This window comes from Carcharodon carcharias, chromosome X (assembly GCF_017639515.1).
Source record: "Carcharodon carcharias isolate sCarCar2 chromosome X, sCarCar2.pri, whole genome shotgun sequence".
NCBI classification, from domain to species: Eukaryota; Metazoa; Chordata; class Chondrichthyes; order Lamniformes; family Lamnidae; genus Carcharodon; species Carcharodon carcharias.
In genome coordinates this window covers 8,965,035-8,992,495 of record NC_054507.1, presented here as the reverse complement: position 1 = coordinate 8,992,495, position 27,461 = coordinate 8,965,035, and the positions used below count along the sequence as shown (strand labels likewise).

Below are 27,461 nucleotides of genomic sequence, written 5' to 3'. Positions count from 1 at the left end.
CTCTGTCCAGTTCTGTTTCAGTCCTACCTTGAGCACTGTGACCAGTTCTGTTTCAGTCCCACCTTGAGTGCTGTGTCCAGTTCTGTTTCAGTCCCACCGTGAGCACTGTGTCTAGTTCTGTTTCAGTCCCACCTTGAGCCCTGTGTCCAGTTCTGTTTCAGACCCACCTTGAGCACTGTATCCAGTTTTGTTTCGGACCCAACTTGAGCACTGTGTCCAGTTCTGTTTCCCTCCCAACGTGAGCACTGTGTCCATTTCTGTTTCAGTACCACCTTGAGTACTGTGTCCAGTTCTGTTTCAGTCACACCTTGAGCACTGTGTCCAGTTCTGTTTCTGTCCCACCTTGAGCAGTGTGTCCAGTTCTGTTTCTGTCCCACCTTGAGCAGTGTGTCCATTTCTGTTTCAGTCCCAACTTGAGCACTGTGTCCAGTTCTGTTTCAGTCCCACTTTGTGCACTGTGTCCAGTTCTGTTTCAGTCCCAGCTTAAGCACTGTGTCCAGTTCTGTTTCAGTCCCACCTTGAGCACTGTGTCCAATTCCGTTTCAGTCACACCTTGAGCACTGTGTCCAGTTCTATTTCAGTCCCACTTTGAGCACTGTGTCCAGTTTTGTTTCCGACCCAGCTTGAGCACTGTGTCCAGTTCTGTTTCAGTCCCAACTTGAGCACTGTGTCCAGTTCTGTTTCAGTCCCAACTTGAGCACTGTGTGCAGTTCTGTTTCAGTCCCACCTTGAGCACTGTGTCCAGTTCTGTTTCAATCCTACCTTTCGCACTGTGTCCAGTTCTGTTTCAATCCTACCTTTAGCACTGTGTCCAGTTCTGTTTCAGTCCCACCTTGAGCACTGTGTCCATTTCTGTTTCAGTTCCACCTTGAGCACCTTGTCCAGTTCTGTTTCAGACCCACCTTGAGCACTTTGACCAGTTCTGTTTCAGTCCTACCTTGAGCACTTTGTCCAGTTCTGTTTCAGTCCCACCTTGCGCACTGTGTCTAGTTCTGTTTCAGTCCCACCTTGTGCACTGTGTCCTGTTCTGTTTCAGTCCCACCTTGAGCTCTATGTCCAGTTTTGTTTCCGACCCAGCTTGAGCACTGTCTCCAGTTCTGTTTCAGTCCCAACTTGAGCACTGTGTCCAGTTCTGTTTCAGTCCCAACTTGAGCACTGTGTGCAGTTCTGTTTCAGTCCCACCTTGAGCACTGTGTCCAGTTCTGTTTCAATCCTACCTTGAGCACTGTGTCCAGTTCTGTTTCAGTCCCACCTTGAGCACTGTGTCCATTTCTGTTTCAGTTCCACCTTGAGCACCTTGTCCAGTTCTGTTTCAGACCCACCTTGAGCACTTTGTCCAGTTCTGTTTCAGTCCTACCTTGAGCACTGTGTCCAGTTCTGTTTCAGTCCCACCTTGCGCACTGTGTCTAGTTCTGTTTCAGTCCCACCTTGTGCACTGTGTCCTGTTCTGTTTCAGTCCCACCTTGAGCTCTGTGTCCAGTTGTGGTCGGTGAGACTTGAGTGAGACTTGGGAACATAGGATCATAGGGCTTAGGAGCAGCAGTAGGCCATTCAGCCTCTTAAGCCTGCTCCAACATTCATTTACGATCGTGACTGATCTGGTTGTTCTCTCAAGTCCACTTAGACAAGTGTTATGTGTGGCAGATGGCTATCAAAAATCTGTCGAACTCGTGCTTGAATATCTTCAACGCCCTGGCCTCCATTGCTTTCTGTGCAAGATAATTCCACACACCAATGACCATTTGAGAGAAAAAATTCTCATCTCCATCTTAAGTGGTAGACCTCTTATTCTTAAACTGTCCCCTGGTTCTAGTCTCCCCTAGAAGTGGAAACATCCTCCCAGTGTCCACCCTATCAAATCCCCTCAGGATCTTATCTGTTTCAATCAGATCACCTCTCATTCTTTTCAACTCCAATGGGTATAGATCCAACTTGTTCAACCTTTCTTCATAGGATAAGCTCCTCATCCCAAAAATGAGTGAAGTGAACCTTCTCTTAACTGCTTCTAATGCAACTATATCCTTTTTCAAATAAGGAGACCAAAACTGTACACAGTACACATTCAGTGCTGGAGACAGTGTAGAGTCGAGCCATAAGGCTGTTCCCATAAATCACAGGATATTAAGAACAAAAGGAGGTTATTTGGCCCATCATACTTCTGTTGGTTTTCTGCAAGTGCCAATCTCTATTTGTCCTTTTTCCAAGTCCATTCTAAATGTTATTTATCTACTTGCATTTTTAGAAGTGATTATAGATTCTGCTTCACCAAACCCTCCCCCACCCCCACATTGTTTCTTGCCTGGGATTCCTCTCCCTTTATTTTGTGGTGATCTTAGATTGATGTCCCCTAGTTATCAATTTGCCAACCAATTTTCTGATTTTTGCCTGTTTAAAAACCCTTTGTTAATTTTAGCCAGCCTTAAGATCTTGTCTGGCCTTTCTCTATTCCAATGGAAAGCATTCTCGCTTCTCCTCACAACTAAAGCCTTCCTGGAGTCACCTTGGTGAATCTTTTCTGCACTCTTTCCATGGCTTTGACATCCTTCCTAAAGTAAGGCACCAAAACTAGCACCAGTGCTCTAACTATGATTGGATAAGCTTGGCATTACTACTGTTTCTGAACCGCTCTCCACTCTTCTAAATATTTCCCATTTAATGCCCACCTCCCTTCTTTATTTCCCCCCTCCCCAATCTAGTACTCCACATTCTTCTGTTAAATTTAATCTTGCATCTATCTTCTCAATTTGCTAATCAATCTACATCCCCCTAAACTCTCTGCCCCCTTCATACTTGATCACACTTATGTTATCTACAAATTTCAAAATTGTGTCCTTGCAATATTTTTTTAAACTTTGTTATATTCCAGGTTGGTTGGGGCTGCATTTTGAGCCAGGTCAGCATTTACTACCCATCCTTAACTGCCCTTGAGAATGCAGTTATGAGTTGCCACCTTGACCTCTGCAGTCCATGTGGTGCAGGTGCTCACAAGTGGTTAGCCTGTCCTGCTGGAGAGTGGTCACTGTCTGGCAGTTGTATGACGTGAATATTACTTGCCACTTATCAGCCCGGGTCTGAATGTTGTCCGGGTCTTGCAGCATGTGGGAAAAGGCTGCTTAAATATCTGAGGAATTGTAAATGGTACTGAACATTGTGCAATCATCAGCAAACAGCCCCACTCTGACCTTATGATGGAGGGAGGATTGTTGAAACAGCTGAAGATGGTTGGGCCTAGGGCACTACCCTGAGGAGCTTCTGTAAGATGTCCTTGGACTTAGGTGATTGGCCTCCCACACCACAACCACCTTCCTTTGTACTAGGTGTAGGCAAGGCCAGCATTTGTTGCCCATCCCTAATTGCCCTTGATCTGAGTGGCATTTTCAGGGGATAGTTAACCAGATTGCTGTGGGTCTGGAGACCAGGTAAGGATGGCAGCTTTCCTTCCCTAAGGGTGGGTTTTAATGACAATCGATAGTTTCATGGTCACCATGGACTAGTTTATGATTCCAGATTTTATTAATTGAATTTAAATTCCACTATCTGTCATGGCAGGATTTGAACCCATGTCACCAGGGCATTAACCATGGCCTCTGGATTACTAGACCAGTGACATTACCTCTATGCCACCATCTCCCCTAAACTGCCTTGATGTCAAGGGCAGTGAGTCTCACCTCACCTTTGGAATTCCGCTCTTTTGTCCATGGTTGGACCAAATTTGTAATGAGATCTGGAACTCTGGGGCCCTGACAGAACCCAAACTGAGCATTGGTGAGCATGTTGTTGCTGAGCAAGGGCTGCTGGATAGCACTGCCCACAACACCTTCAATCACTTTTGAGAGTATCCTGGTCAGATGAATTGTCCTGGTTTTTGTGGACAGGACATACCTGTATAATTTTCCACATTGTCAGGTAGTTGCTAGTGTTGCAGCTGTACTGGAACAGCTTGGATAGGGGCATGGCTAATTCTGGAGCACAATTCTTCAGTGCTATTGCCAGGATGTTGTCAGAGCTCATAGCCTTTACAGTATCCATGCCTTCAGCTGTTTCTTGATATCATGTGGAGTAAATCAAATTGGCTGAATACTGGCATCTGTGATGGTGGGGATTTTGAAGAGATTGATCATTCAATTGGTGCTTCTAGATAGATCATTTATATCATATCAGCCATGGCTTGGCACACTCTCACCTCTTGAGTCAAAATGTTGTGATCGCAAGTCCCACTCCAGAGACTTGAATACAACCTGTGAAATTCTTGGGGAGGAACAGTATGATTCAATAAGGAGCATTCAGAAGCAGAACTGCACATGCTGCTAAAGCATGGATTCCTTTATTCTCTTTTCAGACTCCCTCTCATGGTACATTTCCATGGTTGTCCGAAGTGGACAAAATACACATTGCAATTTTCAAAACACTATCTCTCCCTTCTTAGTAAATGAGAAGTAGAGCATGTCTCAATGACTTGTTTCCAAAAGTGTAAACAATGAACTTCAGGAACATTCAACTTCACCAATAACACAATATTACATATTCTAAGTTTAACATTAATTTAACTTGGCACTCGGTCATGTCCGATGAGATACAAGATTTGTTCACCAATTGAAACTAGTTTACTTTGTAACATAATCGCCTATCTATGGTGGATGTTTCCTCTCACAAGTAGGATATGGACTGACACATCAGGTGTGCTCTTATTTAACTTGAGCTTCCACTGAGATGTCACTATCTGAATGGATTCAATGCTTATGAATGGTGTTTTCAATGTTTTGAATAATGGCACATTTCGTGTTACGATTTGTCATCATTGATCCTTTTGTGTAGCTCATAACAAGCGGTTGAAAGTCAGAGGGGGTTGTTTGCTTTCCAGTGTGACCCTTCATATTTCACAAGCACCATCTCCTTGCTTTAGTTTGATTGCATTTACTTTCTTTCAATCCTTCTGGTCTCTAACGTTCGGGTACATGTTGATCATTAGCTCCATGGGGTAGCTTAGGAAGACGTATGTGTTTAGGATGTACAAAGATGAGTGTAGCTGGCAGTTTTTCTGTAGTTGAATGAGGAGTCACTCTGTGATTGCAAAGAAAGCAATACTGCTTGTGTTTCCACAACTTGCTCTCAGACAAGTGTAATGCTTTTTTTTCCCAAGGTATGTGTAAATCTCAGAACTTCCCAAAGGCCAAGAGCTAATGTGGGTTTAATTTTTTGATGGGTAAAACCCAGGTAGTTCACGAATTTGCTGAACTCGTCGCTGTTGAACGGGATCTATTATCACTTCTCAATGTTTGAGTGGCTCAAAACAAAGTGAAAATCTGGTCAAACTTTGGGATGACTGCTTTCGTTGAAGTTGACATAACTATTGCTACGACTGGGAAGCTGCAGTAGTTGTCAGTGAAAACAAGCAGTTGTTCACCAGTGGGCAAATCTGTGAAATCAATATTAACTTCAATTCATGGTCCTGGAGGTAATTTAGGCATCTTGAAAGGATCATGAAGATTTGAGACTGGTTGCTTGACGTTGCAAACACTTGAGTTTGTGCTCTACCATGTGGTCAATTCCTGGGAATCATACCTTTTTCCCGAAAAAGTTTTGATTTTGACAATTCCATGGTGATCTTCGTGTGCTATATCAACAACATATTGATTGTGGAATGACAATGCAGTTGCTGTGTAGCATGCGACCAGATATGGTTGTAATGGTGAGCTCACTTTGAACATTGTGAAGACCTCATAGCGAGTGATTTTGTTTGGAGACGCTCTCTCAATCATGTCGTTCAAGTTTCATGATTCCATAGCCGTCATACATAGTTGCAATGTCTCGTTTTGTTGCCACTTTTGACGTCAGCTAATCTTAGTGACGTTGGCACCGCATTTAGGCTTATGCAGTTAAGATGCTGTTTGGTGACCTTTTCTTCATGATTATTAGGACTGACAGCCAAGGCGTCTTGAAAGATAGTCCACTGGGTTGAGCTTGCCTGGCTGATACTCAACATGGAACTCGTACTCTTGTAGTCTGAGTATCCAACTCTCTCTTCGAGTGGGTGGTTTGCTATGTGGATTGTTGAACAAGCTTACTAGTGGTCGAGGATCGGTTATGACATCAAACTCACTTCTATACAAATACAGATGAAAGTGTCAGATAGCCTCTGTGATTGAGAGTGCTTCTCTCTCTTTGCAAATAACGTTGCTCTACTGGTTTTAGTGACCTGCTTGCCTTCGCAACAATTGATGGGTTCCCTGCCTTGTCTTTCTGCGCAAGAATTGCACCCGAGCCAATTGGGCTGGAATTCATAGCTAGCTGGGTGGTGTTCTCAACATCAAAATGGGCATTTGTGCAACTTGCTGACAACTGTCGTTTGACCAACACAGGGTCCCAAAGAGTTGTTCTACCATTATCATCTGCTGCGACTGGCATCTATGTGTGAAAAGAGAATGACATAAGATCATAAGAGGTAGGAGCAGAATTAGGCCATTCAACCCATCAAGTCTGCTCCGCCATTCAATGTGATCATGGCTGATCTGATAATCCTCAACTCCACTTTCCTGCCTTGTCCCCATAACCCTTGATTCTCTTACTGATTACAAATCTCTCAATCTCAGCCTTGAATATAGTTAACGACCCAGCCTCTACAGCCCCCTGCAGTAAAGGATTCCACAGATTCTCTACCCTCTGAGAGAAGAAATTCCTCCTCATCTGTCTAAAATGGATGACCCCTTACTCTGAGATTATGCCCTCTGGTCCTAGACTCTCCCACTGGGGAAACAACCTCTCAGCATCTACCTTGTCAAGCCTCCTAAGAATCTTATATGTTTCAGTAAGGTCACCTCTCATTCTTCTAAACTCCAATGAGTACAGGCCCAACCTACTCAACCTCTCCTCATAAGAAAATCCCTCCATTCTTGGAATCAACCTAATGAACCTTCTCTGGACTGCCTCCAATGCCCATATATCTTTCCTTAGATAAGGGGACCAAAACTGATCATTGTATTCTAGGTGTAGTCTAACTTGTGCCTTGTATAGTTTTAGCAAGACTTCCCTATTTTTATACTCCGTTCCCTTTGAAATAAAGGCCAACAATCCACTTACTTTCTGTATTACCCTCTGAACTTGACTGGATGGAGTCATACCTAGCACAAAGGAAGATGGCTGAGGTTGTTGGGGTCAGTCATCTCAGCTTCAGGACATCACTGCAGGAGTTCCTCAGGGTAGTGTCCTCGGCCCAACCATCTTCAGCTGCTTCATCAATGACCTTCCTTCCATCATAAGGTCAGAAGTGGGGATGTTCGCTGATGATTGCACAATGTTCAGCACCATTCGCGACTCCTCAGATACTGAAGCAGTCCATGTCCAAATGTAGCAAGACCTGGACAATATCCAGGCTTGGGCTGACAAGTGGCAAGTAAAATTCACACTACACAAGTGTCAGGCAATGACCATCTCCCACAAGAGAGAATCTAACCATTGCCCCTTGATGTTCAATGGCATTACCATCACTGAATCCCCCCACTATCAGTATCCTGGGGGTTGCCATTGACCAGAAACTGAACTGGACTAGCCATATAAATACTGTGGCTACAAGAGCAGGTCAGAGGCTGGGAATTCCCCAGAGTAACTCACCTCCTGACTCCCCAAAGCCTGTCCCCCGTCTACAAGGCACAAGTCAGGAGTGTGATGGAATACTCCCCACTTGCCTGGATGAGTGCAGCTCCAACAACACTCGAAGCTTGACACTGTCCAGGACAAAGCAGCCCATTTGATTGGCACCATATCCATAAACATTCACTCCCTCCACCACTGATGCAAATAGCAGCAGTGTGTACCATCTACAAGATGCACTGCAGCAACTCACCAAGGATCCTTAGACAGCACCTTCCAAACCCACAACCACTACTATCTAGAAGGACAAGGGCAGCAGATAGATGGGAACACCACCACCTGGAAGTTCCCCTCCAAGCCACTCACCATCCTGACTTGGAAATATATCACCGTTCCTTCATTGTTGCTGGATCAAAATCTCTGGAACTCCCTCCCTAACAGCACTGTGGGTGTACCTACACCACATGGACTTCAGCGGTTCAGGAAGGCAGCTCACCATTACCTTCTCGAGGGCAACTCGGGATGGGCAATAAATGCTGGGCCCAGCCAGTGAAACCCACATCCTGTGAATGAATTTAAAAAAAAACTTGTATGCTAGCTTTTTGTGATTCATGCATGAGGACCCTCAAGTCCCTCTGTGCTGCAGCTTTCTGCAGTCTTTCTCCATTTAAGTAATATTCAGCTCCTCTATTCTTCCTGCCAAAGTACATAACCTCACATTTTCCCACATTATATTCCATCTGCCAAGTTTTTGCCCATCACTTAACCTGTCTATGTCCCTAATATCCCTCTTATAGACTGTCATCCTCACTGCTTGCCTTCCCACCTATTTTGTGTCATACGCACACATAGCGATAGTACATTCACTTCCCTCATCCAAGTCATTAATATATATTGTAAATAATTGTGGCCCCTGCACTGAACCCTGTGGCATTCCACTAGTTACCGGTTGCCATCGTGAAAATGCTCCCCTCGTCCCAACTCTCTGTCTTCTATTAGTTAGCCAATCCTCTATCCATGCTAATATCCTACCCCCAATAACATGGGCTGTTATCTTATTCAGTAGTCCTTAGTACAGTACCTTATCAAACATCTTTTGGAAATCCAAAGATATTATACCTACTGGTTCCCCTTTATCTATCCTGCTTGCTATCACCTCAAAGAATTCTAATAAATTTGTTAGGCATGATGTTCCCTTCATGAAGCCATGCTGACTCTGCTTGGTTATATTATGCATTTCTAAATGCTCTGCTATTACATCCTTTATAATAGACTCTAACATTTTCCCAATGACAGATGTTAAGCTAACTGGCCTATAGTTACCTGTTTTTTGTCTCCCTCCCTTTTTGAATAAGGGTGTTACATTGGCTGTTTTCCAATCCTCTGGGACTTTTCCAGAATCTAAGGATTCTTGGAAGATTACTACCAGTGCATCCACTATCTCTGTAGCTACTTCATTTAATATCCTAGGATGCAACCCGTCAGGTCCAGGGTACACATCGGCCTTTAGTCCCATTAGATTCCCTAGTACTTTTTCTCTATTGATAGTTATATTTATTTCCTCCCCGCCCTTTTGCTCCATGATTATTTAGTATTTTTGGAATACTATTAGTATCTTCTACCATGAAGACTGATGCAAAGTACTTATTCAACTCCTCTGCCATTTCCTGGTTTCCCATTATTAATTCTCCAGCCTCATTCTCTAAGGGGCCTATGTTCACTTTGGCCTCTCTCTCTCTTCCTTTTTATATATTTAAAGAAGCTGTTACTGTACATTTTTATATTACTTGCTGGTTTACCTCAAAAGTTTATTTTCTCCCTCTACTTTTTTGGTCATCTTTTGTTGTTGTTTTTTAAAACTTTCCCAATCCTCTGGCTTACCACTAATCTTTGCTACATTGTATGTTTTTTTCTTTCAATTTGAGACTACCCGTAACTTCCTTTGGTTAACCATGGTTGGTTTATCCCTTTCCTAGAATTCTCCTTCCTCACTGAGATATATCTTTGTTGTGAACCTGTTGGATCCAGTGCCCTTGCGTTGTAGGGGCTAAAGATTCCGGGTTGCACACTTGTTTCAGGATGACCGAGTTGGTACAGAGGCAGAGAACATCTGGAGATCAATATTAGAATAAGTGCATGCTGTTTATTTACCAACTAAACTCAGCAGCTACACTTGTGTGCTCACTACATAAAACTCTGTCTTCACTCATCAGTGACAAACTCAAGACTCTCTCACATAGAGGTAGCTCGCACTACTCTGCTATTGGATATTAATATCATGTGACCTTACCACAAGTATTGTAATGTATATTACATATCAGATTACTACAGAGTTATGAACTATTTTCTCAAATGTCTGCCATTGTTCATCAACCATTTTTTCTGCTAAACTCCTTTCCCAGTCCACCTCAGCCAACTCTGTCCTCATTCCTTTGTAATGACCCTTATTTAAGTTTAGCACAGTTGTTTCCGACCCAAGTTTCTCACCCTCAAACTGAATGTTCAATTCTACCATGTTATGGTCACTGTTTCCGAGGGGATCTACCCTGTTGGGCTCTCCCTCTGAGGGGGATGGTAATCTAGACATCACATCAGCATTACAATGATCTTCCAATCGTCGGTATTTAATGTCGTATTTATAAACAGACAAAATCAAAGCCCATCTCTGCATTCGGGCTGCAGCTAAAGTGGGTACTGAGATTTTAGATTCAAAATAGCTGTCGGTGGCTCATGATCAGTTTTGATCGTGAAACTACGACCATACAAGTATTTACAAAATCCTCTTACTCCAAAAAATAAAGATAATGCTTCATGTTCTATCTCAGCATAATTTCGCTCACTGGCACTAAGGGTGCAGGAAGTAAATGCAATCGGTGCCTCCTCACCATTATCCAACACAAGTGACCACAGCACCTATTCCACATGAAGGGGCATCACGTGCTCGCTTAACCTTTTTGGACACATTGTAATGCACAAGCATTTGTACCATCTACCAATTTACTTTCACACAACTGGAACGCTTTGTCACACTACCTTGTCCAATCCCACGGAACGCCCTCAAGAGTTTGTTCAATGGATGCAATAAGGTTGCCAAACTTGGTATGAATTTACCGTAGTAATTCAGTAAGCCCAAAATAGATCTGAGCTTGGAGATATTCTGAGGGTTTGGCACATTTCTTATTGCTTGAACCTTACTCTTGGTTGGATGTAATCCATCTTTGTCCACCCTGTGACCCAAATACTCTTCAGCGTTTTGAAACATTTCACGTTTGTGCCCTTGTGCTTAAACTGCCTGATTTTCCCAGCATTGGAGCCCCTTATTCAACCTGTTAATCATGGGTCTGCTGTTTGGAGCTGAAATAAGAATGTCATTCAAATAGCGCACTCCTCCCTGAATTCCTTGCAAAATTTGGTTCATTAACCTGTGAAAAATCCCAGGGGCTGAAGGAACACTAAATGGCAATCTCTGGAACTGAAATAGACCCATGTGTGTATTAATAGTCAAATATGACTTAGACTTATCATCTCGCTCAAGTTGCAAATAGGTGTTTGTCACATCTAATTTTGAAAAAATCTGGCCCCCTGACAACATTGTGAACAGGTCCTCCACGTTTGGCAAAGTATCAGGTGGATTACATTTCAGTACCTGATTTACAGTTAATTTATAATCCCCACATTTTCTTACACCACTATCTGACTTTGGCTGCTTCCATAATGGTAGTACCAAATCACTCTGTTCTACTTTGCCCAGATCTTCTGATCAGGGTCGGAAACCTTATTTTGAACCCTGATCTGACAAAAGAAGAATGTCCACTTACCTTCCTCTGATTTTTTTTCTGAGCAATCTTCCGACGGACGATCCTTCACATCTGACCCAGTGCAGAGAACCTCTTGGGGAGCAGCGCAGAGAATCCATGCAGAAACCACGCGCACTCCATCTTCCCCCCACCCCCTTTATGGCACAAGCTGCTGTATTCCGGTCAGTAAAGTTTCTGTCCCAAAGCTGCTTTGAAAAGCTATAGTGGTTGGTAGGTTGGGGAGTGGTCAGGTCTGGAAGGGGTAGGGGGAGTCAGGTGATGGGGGCTAGTCTGGGGTGGATAGGGGTGTCAGTTCTCTACTTACCCAGGTGTTAGACTAGGTTTTTTTCCCCTGTAACATTTTCCTGGGTAACTATCCAGGGCAGTAGGTCGGAACTATCCGAAAAGAGTTGGAGATGTTTTCAGAGGGTCTCGGGGAGCAGGGGGATTGCCCATCGGAAGTTCAAGCATTCCCAGGCAATTCCCATGGAGTCCTTGTGTTGGGACTTCCGAGGGGTGCAGTCTTTCAGAGTATGTCCAGTCTATCAAGACCCGGAGACCAGAAGATCTGGGCCAATGTTCTCAGTCTCGAGCTTTTCAGTCCTTGTTCTGCTTTCTGTTTTGGAGCATAGGGTGCTGGGCAAGGCCTGCAATGAACTGGCCTGTGTTCCTCCGAACTCATACATTGGTCTCATATCCTTGAATTGATTTGCTGGTTTCACGAAACTCCTGTTGTCTTGTGTTGTGAATTTTCCTTCGATGTGATAAAGCTCGTTCCAATTTAACTTGAGTGTTGCCAACCAGTTTCTTCCTAGTAAGGCTGGTTTTTTCACCCTTCACTACAACGATAGGCAATTTTGCACATTGCTCCTTGTACGTGACTAGAACTAACACACTTCTCGTTGTGGATTTCTCTCTTCCATAACTTTGTAATTCTACGTGTGATTTCTTCAGCTGATGTTAACTCAACTTTCGACAGTGTAACAATTCAGGAATCACGCTGGCTGATGCCCCTTGTCGACCTCCACGTCTACTAGAGTTCCATCCAACACTGCTTGGACTATGATGCTCTGCAAATTCCGCTGCACATCTGCTACTGCTAACGGCTGTTGTTGGGGCATTCTGCTTACTCAGCTGCAGTTTATTTACTTCAGCAGATGAACTGGCAGTTGTTAACTCTGACTTCTCTCAAGTCACATTCTGTCGGGTCCAAGGGCAATGCTGTTTGGCAAGCTACGTCAAAAGTTAACTTTGACGATGTCAGCAACTTACTGCGAATGCGTTCGGTTTTTAAACTGCACACAAATCTGTCCCGCAATGCGCTCTCTCTTGAAATGTTCAAATTACAACAGGTGGACAGCTTTTCAAAGATGCAATAAACTCTCCAATGTCCTCACTGGGTAACTGATTCCTTGTTCCAAGCTGATAGCTTTCCTCAATCTTCGATGGCTTGGGACTGTACTGCTGCTGAAGCTTACACTAAATGTCCGACAGTGGTGTGTATTTTGGCTTGGGGAGAGTGAATAACTTATTTGGCATTTCATGTATTGGGCCTGCTTCAGGCAAAAGTATCACCCTTTTCCCCCCCACCCCCCACTGCCCGATTAACAGCTGGATTATCAGAAACATTGAGGATATTATTAGCAGTGAAAAACATCTCCAGCTGCTCCACATGCTCACCAAAAGACTCTTGGTCATGGCTTTACTCTCCCAGTCACCCAATAATACCTGTTGATGCAGCCATCTTTGAAGGTCAGTCCACCCACAAACAGCCTAGTCACTAAGACTGGATTTTTAAAACTGTTAACTCAGCGATGAAAAAACCCTCAGTTCCTCCTGTGGTTTGGTGGAAACTTCTCCAACCCAAATTTGTTTGGCTGGCGAACCCATCCTGCCTTCTTGCCGGGCTGTGATATCTTTGCACGATGGGAGAGAGACCGCGTGCAGCACGAGTTCAAAGTACCCAAATCAAAAACTGGTTTATCCCGGTTTGACTAGTGGCCACGAGAGGGTGCTTTTACAGTGGCCAAAATACGCAATGGGCAGAATTTTTCACTCGGCATGCGGGCACGCACCCGACACGCTTGAGCGTAAGACACCGCGCGACGATGTCGGGTGCGCGTCCCGACACTATCGTGCACTTGCGTGATATTTCAGTCGGCTGGCGCATGCTAAACTCGGAAGCGTGCCTGCCGACAATTAAGAGGGCTATTAAGCCCATTAATGGCGCAATTAATTGGGATTTTACCTTGCCCGCCCAACATTACGGGTGGCATGCAGGCAAATCAGCCAGGCGTCCTTTGCATTTTTCAGGAAACCTCATTCAAGGGCGGGATGAGGTTTTTGTCATTAAATTAAAAATATATATATATATATATATAAAAAGGTTTGCACAGAATTTTCGTGTTGTATATGTTCGGGTGACTGTTTCTGTTGCGTGGGCATTTTTTCTGGATTTTAAAATCTCTGTTTGTTGGATTTGAATTCTTCAGCTCCCTGAGGCAGCTCTCTGCCTCCAGGGAGCTTTCTGTGCGCACTACCCCCCCGCAACTTCAGCGCTCGCCCTCCTCCCACCCCCACCCTGGCAGTGCTGAGCATTTCAGCGTATCTTTCACGCTGGCTGGCTGGTAATTGGCCAGCCAGCATGAAATCACGGGGTTGATGGGGTAATCGCGGGTGATGGGCTGTTTTCCAGCCGCTCCTGGGCTCACCCGCCAAGCTCAAAATTCTGGCCAATGTGATTTTCAATGCACTACACAATCCAGGCTGACGCTCCCAGTGCACTTCTGAAAGAGTGCTATACTGTCAGAGGTGTCGTCTTTTGGATGAGATATTAAATTGAGGCCATGTCTCTCCTCTCTGGATCCCATTGGCAGGATCTCAAAGAGAAAGGGAATCATTCCCAGTGATGATCAATTATCCTGCGATCAACATCACAAAAGAAAAACATGATCTGGCTGTTATCACATTGCTGTTTGTGGGAGTTTGCTGTGTACAAATTGGCTACACTTCTAAATTGCTTCATTGACTGGAAAACGCTTGGGATGTTCTGAGGTTGTGAAAGGTGCTATATAAATACAATCTTTTTCTGTATATTGAGAATCTTAATAGTCCTCCACTCACCCCTGGTGGGCACCTCTGTTCTAATCCCTCCAGTTCAGTCAAACATTCATTAATCACTTTTGTCTCTCCATCAACCCCATCAGCTTCTTATTCACACCATCCCTCTCCATTCAATACCTGTGCTTTAATTTTATCTTAAGTGACACTTCATCAAACATCGTTTGAAAATGCATAAATACAAAATCGACTACATGTCCTTTATCATTACAATTTATTTTCTCAAAGTCTACGTTTGTCAGATACAGCTCATCTTTTACAAATCTTTGCTGGCCCTCATTAATTAGCCCATGTCTTTCTCCGTGAGTATAAATTTTATCCCATTTATATTATGTCCTCTGGAAGATCCACCAGTGCCAATGTTAGACTGACTGGTCTTCAGTCACCTAATTTATTCCTCTTTCCCTTAACCCTCCACTTCTCTGGTGCAATTTCCATAGCATGTTTGAAAGACTGATCCAAGCCTCTGCTACGATGAGCTTCTGACTCCAGATCCCCTCCATCACCAACTGTTTGTTTATTTCCACTTTCCTAACACCACTCTGTCTCAGCCTATCTGCTGCTGAAACCCTCCTTGCTATGGTTACCTCCAGACGTGACTAATCTAATGATCGAGCTAAATACTGCCAATGTGGGAAATCTGAAATAAAATCAGAAAATGCTGGAAATATTTATCAGGTCAGGCAGCATCTGTGAAAAGAGAAACCGAGTTAACCCATTCCAATGCTCTTGTGACCTGCCTTGAATCCTGTACACCTGACTGCACCACCCGCCCCCCACAATAAACTTCACTTTGTGTTAAACTCTGCCTGTATCCTATCCTGCACCTTTCTGCTCTCCCGTCACCCCTGCACTTACTGGCTTGCGTTGGCCTTTGGTCAATTTTTAAATTTTCATCTCTTGTGTTTACATCCCGCCCATGGTTTGCCTCTGCCTATCTATGTAACCTTCTCCATCCCTACACTTTGCCACCTTTCCTTTAATTCTGTCCTTGATGTGTCGCCCCTCTCCCTTTGCCTCTCCTTTGGTGACTGTGCCTTCAGCTGCCCGGTCCCTATGCTTTTGAATTCTCTCTGCTTCCCCACTTCCCTCTCCACATTTAAACCCATCTGTTTGACTGAGCTCTAGGTGACCTTTCCAATAGGAATATTTAATGGCTCTGCGTCCTTTTTAAATTATTGCGCTTCCGTGAAATGCCTTGCAAAATTGCTTTCTACATTTGAAGATGCTGGATAACTGCAAGTTCTCTGAGGGGTGAATATAAATGGAACACTGCGGGTTGTGGCTAAAATACAAACTTAATGGCCTCAGTGGTTTCTGTTGAGAGGGTTATAGGGAGATGAGGGAGTTAAGTGTTTTATTTGTCCATGTTGGTTAATTTGTATTTAAAAAAATAGATCCGTTGTGTAATGTTTCCTTTCAAAGCTTGTCTTTTTTTTAAAAAAAAAGTCAACTTGAGTGACGATTTGACTCCTGTGCCTTCAAAGTGACATCGAGCAGTTGTACCAAGCGGGGAATCGTTCCTCAGTTCCACCCTCCGATGTCTGTATATCGATCTGTCGTTCTAGCCTGTGCCTTGGCCCAGGTTTGTACTCTGTACTTGCTGCTAGTGAGAGGGGCCAGGCCTAAGCTGTTCACTGCTACCTTAGCTACAAAATGGTGCACCGCAGGAAAACCAGAGGGGAAGGAAACAATTGGAAATGGAAAAATAAAAGGCCTGTGAGTGGTGGGATTCTGAAATAAAAACTGAAAATGCAGCAGGTGAGTCAACAACTGAAGGCAGCTTGATGTGAATGATTGCTTGGGAGGGGCTTTTAACAGGATTGGGGAATGATCCAAGGCACAAACCATTCCCCTTCGAACGTTGGGTGCTGTTCAGTGCATTTCCAACACTTGCTGTTTTAATGGGATAACTAAGTTGCAAACTGAGGACTTTAATGACGTTAATCACATCACTACTTTTTCTAGGGCTGATTCTGTTGCGTGGAACCCACACAAAATGCTGCTGGCAGGGTTGCAGTGTTCCGCCTTCCTGCTCAAAGACAACACTGTGAGTAGAAATCATGATGTCATCGAGGCACAAAGGGTTGCTCCCTAACATCCCCACCTCCCCAGTGCTGCTGACTCCATGCTGGGATCTGGTTCCATGGGCATTGCTGCCCTCTGCTACCTTGCCCGTGTGGCCATTCTTGATGACTGACCCCAAACTGCGAATGTTGGCAAGCCATTCGAGCAGGCGAGGGCACATTGAGTCCATTCTTCATCGTTTTTGGACATTCAAAGTCATGCACTTTCCAACAGAAATCACTGGCTGTTGGTCAAGCTCAGGAAACTGTGTTGTCTTTCTCTCCCCCCCTCCCCATTGCTTCTACCCAGAAGCTGAAGCTAGTTGTGGCTTTCCTGCTGCCACCCTAAATGAAATCCGCTATTGCAGCAGTGCTTGGACATTACACCTATGACATTGGCTGTAGTTTCAGTGCGGCACGAAGCTGGGCGTTTACCCACTGCCCAGATTACCTAGTATTTATCACATTGCTTGTGGGAGCTTGCTGTGCGCAAATCGGTTGCCGTTTTTCTGTATGTTACGCCAGTGATGACACAGCCAGTGAAGTACTGTTTGAAGGAAACGCTTCTGGATGTCCTGAGGTCATGAAAGGCGCTAAATAAATGCAAGTCTTTCTTTTACTGAGCTATGTGGGAGCAAATCTATTGGGGTCTCTTGTGTCTCATTTTGGACTTGTGTACCAAAAGCAGACCGTATGTGGTATGTTGTGTAGCTGAATGATCATTCGTTCCTGGCACCAGATTACATAAACATAAGAAACAAGAGCAGGAGTAGACTATACGGCCTTTCAAGTCATTCAATACAATCATAGCTGATCTTGGGCTTCAACTCCATTTTCTTACCCACTCCCCATATCCCTTGATTCCCTGGGAGATCAAAAATCTGTCCATCGCAGCCTTAAATATATTCAACAATGGAGCATCCACAACCCTCTGGGGTAAAGAATTCCAAAGATTCACAACCCTTTGAGTGAAGGAATTTCTCCTCATCTCAGTCCTAAATGATCAGCCCCTTATCCTGAGACTGTGCCCCCATGTTCTAGATTCCCCAGTCAGGGGAAACAACCTCTCAGTATCTACCCTGTCAAACCCCTTCAGAATCCTGTAGGTTTCAATGAGATCACCTCTCAATCTTCTAAACTTCAGAGAATATAGACCCAGTTTACTCAGCCTCTCATTATAGGACATCCCCCTCATCCCAGGGACCAATCTAGTGAACCTTCACTGTATCGTCTGCAATGTAAATATATCCTCCTTAGATATGGAGACCAAACTGCACATGGTATTGTGGTCTCAGCAAAACCCTCTACAATAGTGGCAAGACTTCATTCTTGTATTCCAATCCCCTTATAAAAAAGCCAACATGCTATTTGTCTTCCTGCTTGCCCCAGCACTGATCCTTACAGCACTCCAAAATTCATAGCCTGCCAATTTGAAAATGTCAAATTAATCCCTACCCTCTGCTTCCTGAACGTTAACCAATCCTCCATCCATTCTATCACCCTGAACACCATGAATCCTTATCTGTTGCATTAACCTTTCGTGTGAGACCTCATTGGATGCCATTTGGAAGTATATGACATTTACTGGTTGCCCTTTATCTAGCCTCCTAGATATATCCTCAAAAAAAAATTTGCTAACTTCTAATCTGCTGAGACCAATCAAGAATCTAGCGATTTTTTTTTCTCTCTCGCTTTTGGCTTTCCTCTTAGGTTGAAAGGCTAATCTCCCATTGTAATTACTGCGAACATTGTCACTGAGTAAAGATCCCACAACACTGGCCCATCAAACACTCACAGGACAGGTACAGCATGGGGTTAGATACAGAGTAAAGCTCCCTCTACGCTGTCCCCATCAAAGACTCCCAGGACAGGTACAGCACGGGGTTACATACAGAGTAAACCTCCCTCTACACTGTGCCCAACAAACACTCCCAAGGCAGGTCCAGCACAGGGTTAGATACAGAGTAAAGCTCCCTCTACGCTGTCCCCATCAAACACTCCCAGGACAGGTACAGCACGGGGTTACATACAGAGTAAAGCTCCCTCTAAACTGTGCCCAACAAACCCTCCCAGGACAGGTACAGCACGGGGATAGATATAGAGTAAATCTCCCTCTAAACTCTCCCCATCAAACACACCCATGACAGGTACTGCACGGGATTAGATACAAAGTAATGCTGCCTCTAAACTCTCCGCATCAAACACTCCCAAGACAGGTACAGCACGACTTGATAGATAGAGTAAAGCTCCTTCTACAACGTCCCCATCAAACACTCACAGGGCAGGTACAGCATGGGGTTAGATACAGAGTAAAGCTCCCTCTACACTGTCCCCATAAAACAGTCAAAGGGCAGGAACAGCACAGGGTTAGATGCAGAGTAAAGCTCCCTCTACACTGTGCCTATCAAACACTCCCAGGGCAGGTACAGCACAGGGTTAGATACAGAGTAAAGCTCCGTCTACACTGTCTCCATCAAACACTCCCAAGACAGGTACAGCACGGGGTTAGATACAGAGTAAAGCTCCCTCTACACTGTCCCCATAAAACACTCCAAGGAAAGGAACAGCACGGTGTTAGATACAGAGTAAAGCTCTCTCTACATTGTCCCCTTAAACCACTCCCAGGACAGGTACAGCACGGGGTGATATACAGAGTAAAGCTCCTTCTACACTGTCCCCATCAAACACTCCCAGGGCAGATACAGCACGGAGTTAGATACAGAGTAAAGTTCCGTCTACACAGTCCCCATCAAACACTCCCAGGACAGGTACAGCACGGGATTAGATATAGAGTAAAGCTCCCTCTACATTGTCGCCTCAAACACTCCAGGACAGGTACAGCAAAGGGTTAGAAACAGAGGAAAGCTCCCTTTACACTGTCCCCATCAAACACTCCGAGAGCAGGTACAGCACGGGGTTAGATACAGTGTAAAGCTCCCTCTACACTGTCCCCATCAAACACTCCCAGGACAGGTACAGCACGGGGTTAGATACAGACTAAAGCATCCTCCACACTGTCGGCTCAAACACTCCAGGACAGGTACAGCACGGGGTTAGATACAGAGTAGAGCTACCTCTAAAATGTCCCCATCAAACAATCACAGGGCAGGTACAGCATGGGGATAAACACAGGGTAAAGCTCCCTGAACATTGTCCCCATCAAACACTCCCAGGACAGGTACAGCACGGGGTTAGATACAGAGTAAAGCTCCCTCTAAATTGTCCCCATAAACCACTGCCAGGACAGGTACAGCACGGGGTGATATACAGAGAAGAGCTCCTTCTACACCGTCCCCATCAAACACTCCCGGGACAGATACAGCATGGGGTTAGATACAGAGTAAAGCTCCCTTTACACTGTCCCTATCAAACACTCCCAGAGCAGTTACAGCACGGGGTTAGATACAGAGAAAAGCTCCCTCTACACTGTCCCCATCAAACACTCCCAGGATAGGTACAGCACGGCGTTAGATACAGAGTAACGCTCCTTCTACACTGACCCCATCAAACACTCCCAGGGCAGGTACAGCACGGGGTTAAATACAGAGTGAAGCTCCCTCTACACTGTCCCCATAAAACACTCCCAGGACAGGAATAGCACGGGGATAGATACAGAGTAAAGCCCCCTCTACATTGTCTCCATAAACCACTCCCAGGCCAGGTACAGCACGGGGTTAGATACAGAGTAAAGCTCCCCTTACACTGTCCCCATCAAACACTCCCAGGGCAGGTACAGCATGGTGTTAGATACACAGTAAAGGTCCCTCTACAATGGCCCCATCAAACACTCCCAGGACAGGTACAGCACGGGGTTAAATACAGAGTAAAGCTCCCTCCATACCGTCCCAATCAGACACTCCCAGGACAGGTACAGCACAGGGTTAGATACAGAGGAAAGCTCCCTCTACACCGTCCCCATCAAACACTCACAGGGCGAAGAGAGCACGGGGTTAGATACAGAGTAAAGCTCCCTCTACACCGTCCCCATCAAACACTCACAGGGCAGGTACAGCACGGGGTCAGATACAGAGTAAAGCTCCCTCTACACTGTCCCCATCAAACACTCCCAGGACAGGTATAGCACAGGGTTAGATACAGAGTGAAGGTCCCTCTACACAGTCCCCATAAACCCTCCCAGGACAGGTATTGCACGGGATTAGATACAGAGTAAAGCTCCCTCTAAACTCTCCCCATCAAACACTCGTAGGACAGGTACTGCAAGGAATTAGATACAGAGTAAAGCTCCCTCTAAACTCTCCGCATCAAACACTCCCAAGACAGGTACAACTCGACTTGATATACAGAGTAAAGCTCCTTCTACAAGGTCCCCATCAAACACTCACAGGGCAGGTACAGCATGGGGTTAGATACAGAGTAAAGAACCCTCTACACTGTCCCCATCAAACAGTCACAGGGCAGGTACAGCATGTGGTTAGATACAGAGTAAAGCTCCCTCTACACTGTCCCCATCAAACACTCCCAGGACAGGTACAGCACGGGGTTAGATACAGAGTGAAGCTCCCTCTACACTGTCCCCATAAAACACTCCCAGGACAGGAACAGCACGGGGTTAGAAACAGAGTAAAGCTCCCTCTGCATTGTCCCCATAAACCACTCCAAGGACAGGTACAGCACGGGGTGATATACAGAGTAAAGTCCCTCCTACACCGTCCCCATCAAATACTCCCAGGACAGGTACAGCACGGGGTTAGATACAGACTAACGCTCCCTCCACACTGTCGGCTCAAACACTCCAGGACAGGTACAGCACGGGGTTAGATACAGAGTAGAGCTCCCTCTAAACTGTCCCCGTCAAACAGTCATAGGGCAGGCACAGCATGGGGTTAAATACAGGGTAAAGCTCCCTGAACACTGTCACCATCAAACACTCCCAAGACAGGTACAGCACGGGGTTAAATACAGAATGAAGCTCCCTCAACACTGTCCCCATCAAACACTCCCAGGACAGGAACCGCACGGGATAAGATAAAGAGTAAAGCTCTCTCTACATTGTACCCTTAAACGATTCCCAGGACAGGTAAAACAGGGGGTGATATACAGAGTAAAGCTCCTTCTACAACGTCCCCATCAAACACTCCCAGGACAGATAGAGCACGGAGTTAGATACAGAGTAAAGCTCCCTCTACACTGTCCCCATCAAACACTCCCAGGACAGTTAAAGCACGGGCTTAGATACAGAGTAAATCTCCTTCTACACTGTCCCCATCAGACACTCACAGGCCAGGTACAGCACAGGGTTAGATACAGAGTAAAGCTCCCTCTAAAATATCCCCATCAAACACTCCCAGGACAAGTACAGCACAGGGTTAGATACAGAGTAAAGCTCCCTCTAAAATATCCCCATCAAACACTCCCAGGACAAGTACAGCACGGAGTTAGATACAGAGTAAAGCTCCATCTACACTGTCCCCATCAAACACTCACAGGAAAGGTACAGCACGGGATTACATACAGACTAAAGCTCCCTCCACACAGTCGGCTCAAACACTCCAGGACATGTACAGCACGGGGTTAGGTACAGAGTAGAGCTCCCTCTACACTGTCCCCATCAAACACTCCCAAGACAGGTACTGGACGGGGTTAATTACAGAGTGAAGCTCCCTCTACACTGTCCCCATAAAACACTCCAAGGAAAGGAACAGCACGGTGTTAGATACAGAGTAAAGCTCTCTCTACATTGTACCCTTAAACGATTCCCAGGACAGGTAAAACAGGGGGTGATATACAGAGTAAAGCTCCTTCTACAACGTCCCCATCAAACACTCCCAGGACAGATAGAGCACGGAGTTAGATACAGAGTAAAGCTCCGTCTACACTGTCCCCATCAAACACTCCCAGGACAGTTAAAGCACGGGCTTAGATACAGAGTAAATCTCCTTCTACACTGTCCCCATCAGACACTCACAGGAAAGGTACAGCACGGGGTTAGATACAGACTAAAGCTCCCTCCACACAGTCGGCTCAAACACTCCAGGACATGTACAGCACGGGGTTAGGTACAGAGTAGAGCTCCCTCTACACTGTCCCCATCAAACACTCCCAGGACAAGTACAGCACAGGGTTAGATACAGAGTAAAGCTCCCTCTACACTGTCCCCATCAAACAATCACAGGGCAGGTACAGCATGGGGTTAAATACAGGGTAAAGCTCCCTCTACACTGTCCCCATAAAACACTCCAAGGAAAGGAACAGCACGGGGTTAGATACAGAGTAAATCTCCCTCTAAATTGTCCCCATAAACCACTGCCAGGACAGGTACAGCACGGGGTGATATACAGAGAAGAGCTCCTTCTACAACGTCCCCATCAAACACTCCCGGGACAGATACAGCATGGGGTTAGATACAGAGTAAAGCTCCCTCTACATTGTCGCCTCAAACACTCCAGGACAGATACAGCACAGGGTTAGATACAGAGGAAAGCTCCCTTTACACTGTCCCTATCAAACACTCCCAGAGCAGGTACAGCACGGGGTTAGGTACAGAGAAAAGCTCCCTCTACACTGTCCCCATCAAACACTCCCAGGACAGGTACAGCACGGGGTTAGATACAGAGTGAAGCTCCCTCTACACTGTCCCCATAAAACACTCCCAGGACAGGAACAGCACGGGGATAGATACAGAGTGAAGCTCCCTCTACACTGACCCCATCAAACACTCCCAGGGCAGGTACAGCACGGGGTTAAATACAGAGTGAAGCTCCCTCTACACTGTCCCCATAAAACACTCCCAGGACAGGAACAGCACGGGGATAGATACAGAGTAAAGCCCCCTCTACATTGTCTCCATAAACCACTCCCAGGCCAGGTACAGCACGGGGTGATATACAGAGAAAAGCTCCTTCTACACCGTCCCCATCAAACACTCCCGGGACAGATACAGCACGGGCTTATATACAGAGTAAAGCTCCCTCTACACTGTCCCTATCAAACACTCCGAGGGCAGGTACAGCACGGGGTTAGATACAGAGTAAAGCTCCCTCTACACTGTCCCGTCAAACACTCCCAGGACAGGTACAGCACGGGGTTAGATACAGAGTAAAGCTCCCTCTACGTTGTCCCCATCAAACAATCCCAGGACAGGTCTAGAGCAGTGTCAGATACAGAGTAAAGCTCCCTGTACATTGTCCCCATCAAACACTCACAGGGCAGGTACAGCACGGTGTTAGATACAGAATAAAGCTCCCTGTACACTGTTCGCATCGAACACACCCACGACAGGTACAGCACGGGGTGATATATAGGGTAAAACTCCTTCTACACCGTCCCCATTAAACACTCCCAGGACAGATACAGCACGGGGTTAGATACAGAGTAAAGATCCCTCTACACTGTCCCCATGAAACACTCCCAGGACAGGTACAGCACGGGGTTAGATACAGAGTAAAGCTCCCTCTACACCGTCCCCATCAGACACTCCCAGGATAGGTACAGTACGGGGTTAGATACAGAGTAAATCTCCCTCTACACTGTCCACATCAAACACTCACAGGGCAGGTACAGCACGGGGTTAGATACAGAGTAAAGCTCCCTCTACACTGTCCCCATCAAACGTTCACAGGACATGTACAGCATGGGGTTAGATACAGAGTGAAGCTCCCTCTACACTGTCCCCATAAAACACTCCCAGGACAGGAACAGCACGGGGTTAGTTACAGAGTAAAGCTCCCTGTGCATTGTCCCCATAAACCACTCCCAGGACAGGTACAGCATGGGGTGATATGCAGAGTAAAGCTCCCTCTACCCTGTCTCCATCAAACACTCCCAAGACAGGTACAGCACGGGGTAAGATACAGAGTAAAGCTCCCTTTACACCCTGCCCATCAAACACTCACAGGGCAGGTACAGCACGCGGTTAGATACACAGTAAAACTCCCTCTACACTGTCCCATCAAACACTCCCAGGACAGGTACAGCAGAGGGTTAGATACAGAGTAAGGCTCCGTCTACATTGTGCGCATTAAACCCTCCCAGGACAGGTACAGCACGGGGTTAGATACAGAAGAAAGCTCCCTTTACACTGTCCCCATCATACACTCCCAGGATAGGTACAGCATGGTGTTAGATACAGAGTAAAGGTTCCTCTACACCGTCCCCATCAAACACTCCCAGGACAGGTACAGCACAGGGTTATATACAGAGTAAAGCTCCCTCTCCATCGTCGCCATCAGACACTCCCAGGATAGGTACAGTACGGGGTTAGATACAGAGTAAATCTCCCTCTACACTGTCCACATCAAACACTCACAGGGCAGGTAGAGCACAGGGTTAGATACAGAGTAAAGCTCCCTCTACACCGTCCCCATCAGACACCCCCAGGATAGGTACAGTACGGGGTTAGATACAGAGTAAATCTCCCTCTACACTGTCCACATCAAACACTCACAGGGCAGGTACAGCACGGGGTTAGATACAGAGTAAAGCTCCCTCTCCACCGTCCCCATCAGACACTCCCAGGACAGGTACAGTACGGTGTTAGATACAGACTAAATCTCCCTCTACACTGCCCCCATCAAACACTCACAGGGCAGGTACAGCACGGGGTTAGATACAGAGTAAAGATCCCTCTACAATGTCCCCATCAAACACTCCCAGGATAAGTACAGCACAGGGTTAGATACAGAGTAAACCTCCCTCTACACTGTCCCCATCAAACACTCCCAGGACAGGTACAGTACGGGGTTAGGTACAGAGTAAATCTCCCTCTACACTGTCCCTATCAAACACTCCCTTGGTAGGTACAGCACGGGGTTAGATACAGAGTAAAGCTCCCTCTACACTGTCCCCATCAGACACTCCCAGGATAGGTACACTACGGGGTTAGATACAGAGTAAATCTCCCTCTACACTGTCCACATCAAACACTCACAGGGCAGGTACAGCACGGGGTTAGATACAGAGTAAAGCTCCCTCTACACTGTCCACATCAAACGTTCACAGGACATGTACAGCATGGGGTTAGATACAGAGTGAAGCTCCCTCTACATTGTCCCCATAAAACACTCCCAGGACAGGAACAGCACGGGGTTAGTTACAGAGTAAAGCTCCCTGTGCATTGTCCCCATAAACCACGCCCAGGACAGGTACAGCATGGGGTGATATTCAGAGTAAAGCTCCCTCTACCCTGTCCCCATCAAACACTCCCAAGACAGGTACAGCACGGGGTTAGATACAGAGTAAAGCACCCTTTACACCCTGCCCATCAAACACTCACAGGGCAGGTACAGCACGCGGTTAGATACACAGTAAAACTCCCTCTACACTGTCCCATCAAACACTCCCAGGACAGGTACAGCAGAGGGTTAGATACAGAGTAAGGCTCCGTCTACATTGTGCGCATTAAACCCTCCCAGGACAGGTACAGCACGGGGTTAGATACAGAAGAAAGCTCCCTTTACACTGTCCCCATCATACACTCCCAGGGCAGGTACAGCACGGGGTTAGATACAGAGTAAAGCTCCCTCTACACTGTCCCCATCAGTCACTCCCAGGATAGGTACAGCATGGTGTTAGATACACAGTAAAGGTCCGTCTACACCGTCCCCATCAAACACTCCCAGGACAGGTACAGCACAGGGTTATATACAGAGTAAAGCTCCCTCTCCACCGTCCCCATCAGACACTCCCAGGACAGGTACAGTACGGTGTTAGATACAGACTAAATCTCCCTCTACACTGCCCCCATCAAACACTCACAGGGCAGGTACAGCACGGGGTTAGATACAGAGTAAAGATCCCTCTACAATGTCCCCATCAAACACTCCCAGGATAAGTACAGCACAGGGTTAGATACAGAGTAAACCTCCCTCTACACTGTCCCCATCAAACACTCCCAGGACAGGTACAGTACGGGGTTAGGTACAGAGTAAATCTCCCTCTACACTGTCCACATCAAACACTCACAGGGCAGGTACAGCACGGGGTTAGATACAGAGTAAAGATCCCTCTACACTGTCCCTATCAAACACTCCCTTGGTAGGTACAGCACGGGGTTAGATACAGAGTAAAGCTCCCTCTACACTGTCCCATCAAACACTCCCAGGACAGGTACAGCAGAGGGTTAGATACAGAGTAAGGCTCCGTCTACATTGTGCGCATTAAACCCTCCCAGGACAGGTACAGCACGGGGTTAGATACAGAAGAAAGCTCCCTTTACACTGTCCCCATCAAGCACTCCCAGGATAGGTACAGCACGGGGTTAGATACAGAGTAAAGCTCCCTCTACACTGTCCCCATCAAACACTCCCAGGATAGGTACAGCACGGGGTTAGAGACACAGTAAAGGTCCCTCTACACCGTTCCTATCAAACACTCCCAGGACAGGTACAGCACAAGGTTAGATACAGAGTGAAGGTCCCTCTACACAGTCCCCATAAACCCTCCCAGGACAGGTATTGCACGGGATTAGATACAGAGTAAAGCTCCCTCTACACTGTCCCCATCAAACAGTCACAGGGCAGGTACAGCACGGGGTTAGATACAGAGTAAAGCTCCCTCTGCATTGTCCCCATAAACCACTCCAAGGACAGGTACAGCATGGGGTGATATACAGAGTAAAGTCCCTCCTACACCGTCCCCATCAAATACTCCCAGGACAGGTACAGCACGGGGTTAGATACAGACAAACGCTCCCTCCATACTGTCGGCTCAAACACTCCAGGACAGGTACAGCACGGGATTAGATACAGAGTAGAGCTACCTCTAAAATGTCCCCATCAAACAATCACAGGGCAGGTACAGCATGGGGATAAACACAGGGTAAAGCTCCCTGAACACTGTCCCCATCAAACACTCCCAGGACAGGTACAGCACGGGGTTAAATACAGAGTGAAGCTCCCTCTACACTGTCCCCATAAAACTCTCACAGGACGGG

The 27,461-nt window shown here is 46.1% G+C and overlaps 1 protein-coding gene across 1 annotated transcript in view; it reads left to right on the top strand.

The window, feature by feature from the left end:
- The first annotated feature begins 12,641 nt into the window (after positions 1-12,641).
- Positions 12,642-27,461, top strand: part of LOC121273199 (acidic amino acid decarboxylase GADL1-like) — a 52,979-nt gene continuing 38,159 nt past the window's right edge. Inside the window, exons 1-2 of the mRNA XM_041180189.1 lie at positions 12,642-12,670; positions 16,473-16,554. Coding sequence (XP_041036123.1) covers positions 12,642-12,670; positions 16,473-16,554 — 111 coding nt within the window. The remainder of the gene's footprint in view (positions 12,671-16,472; positions 16,555-27,461) is intronic.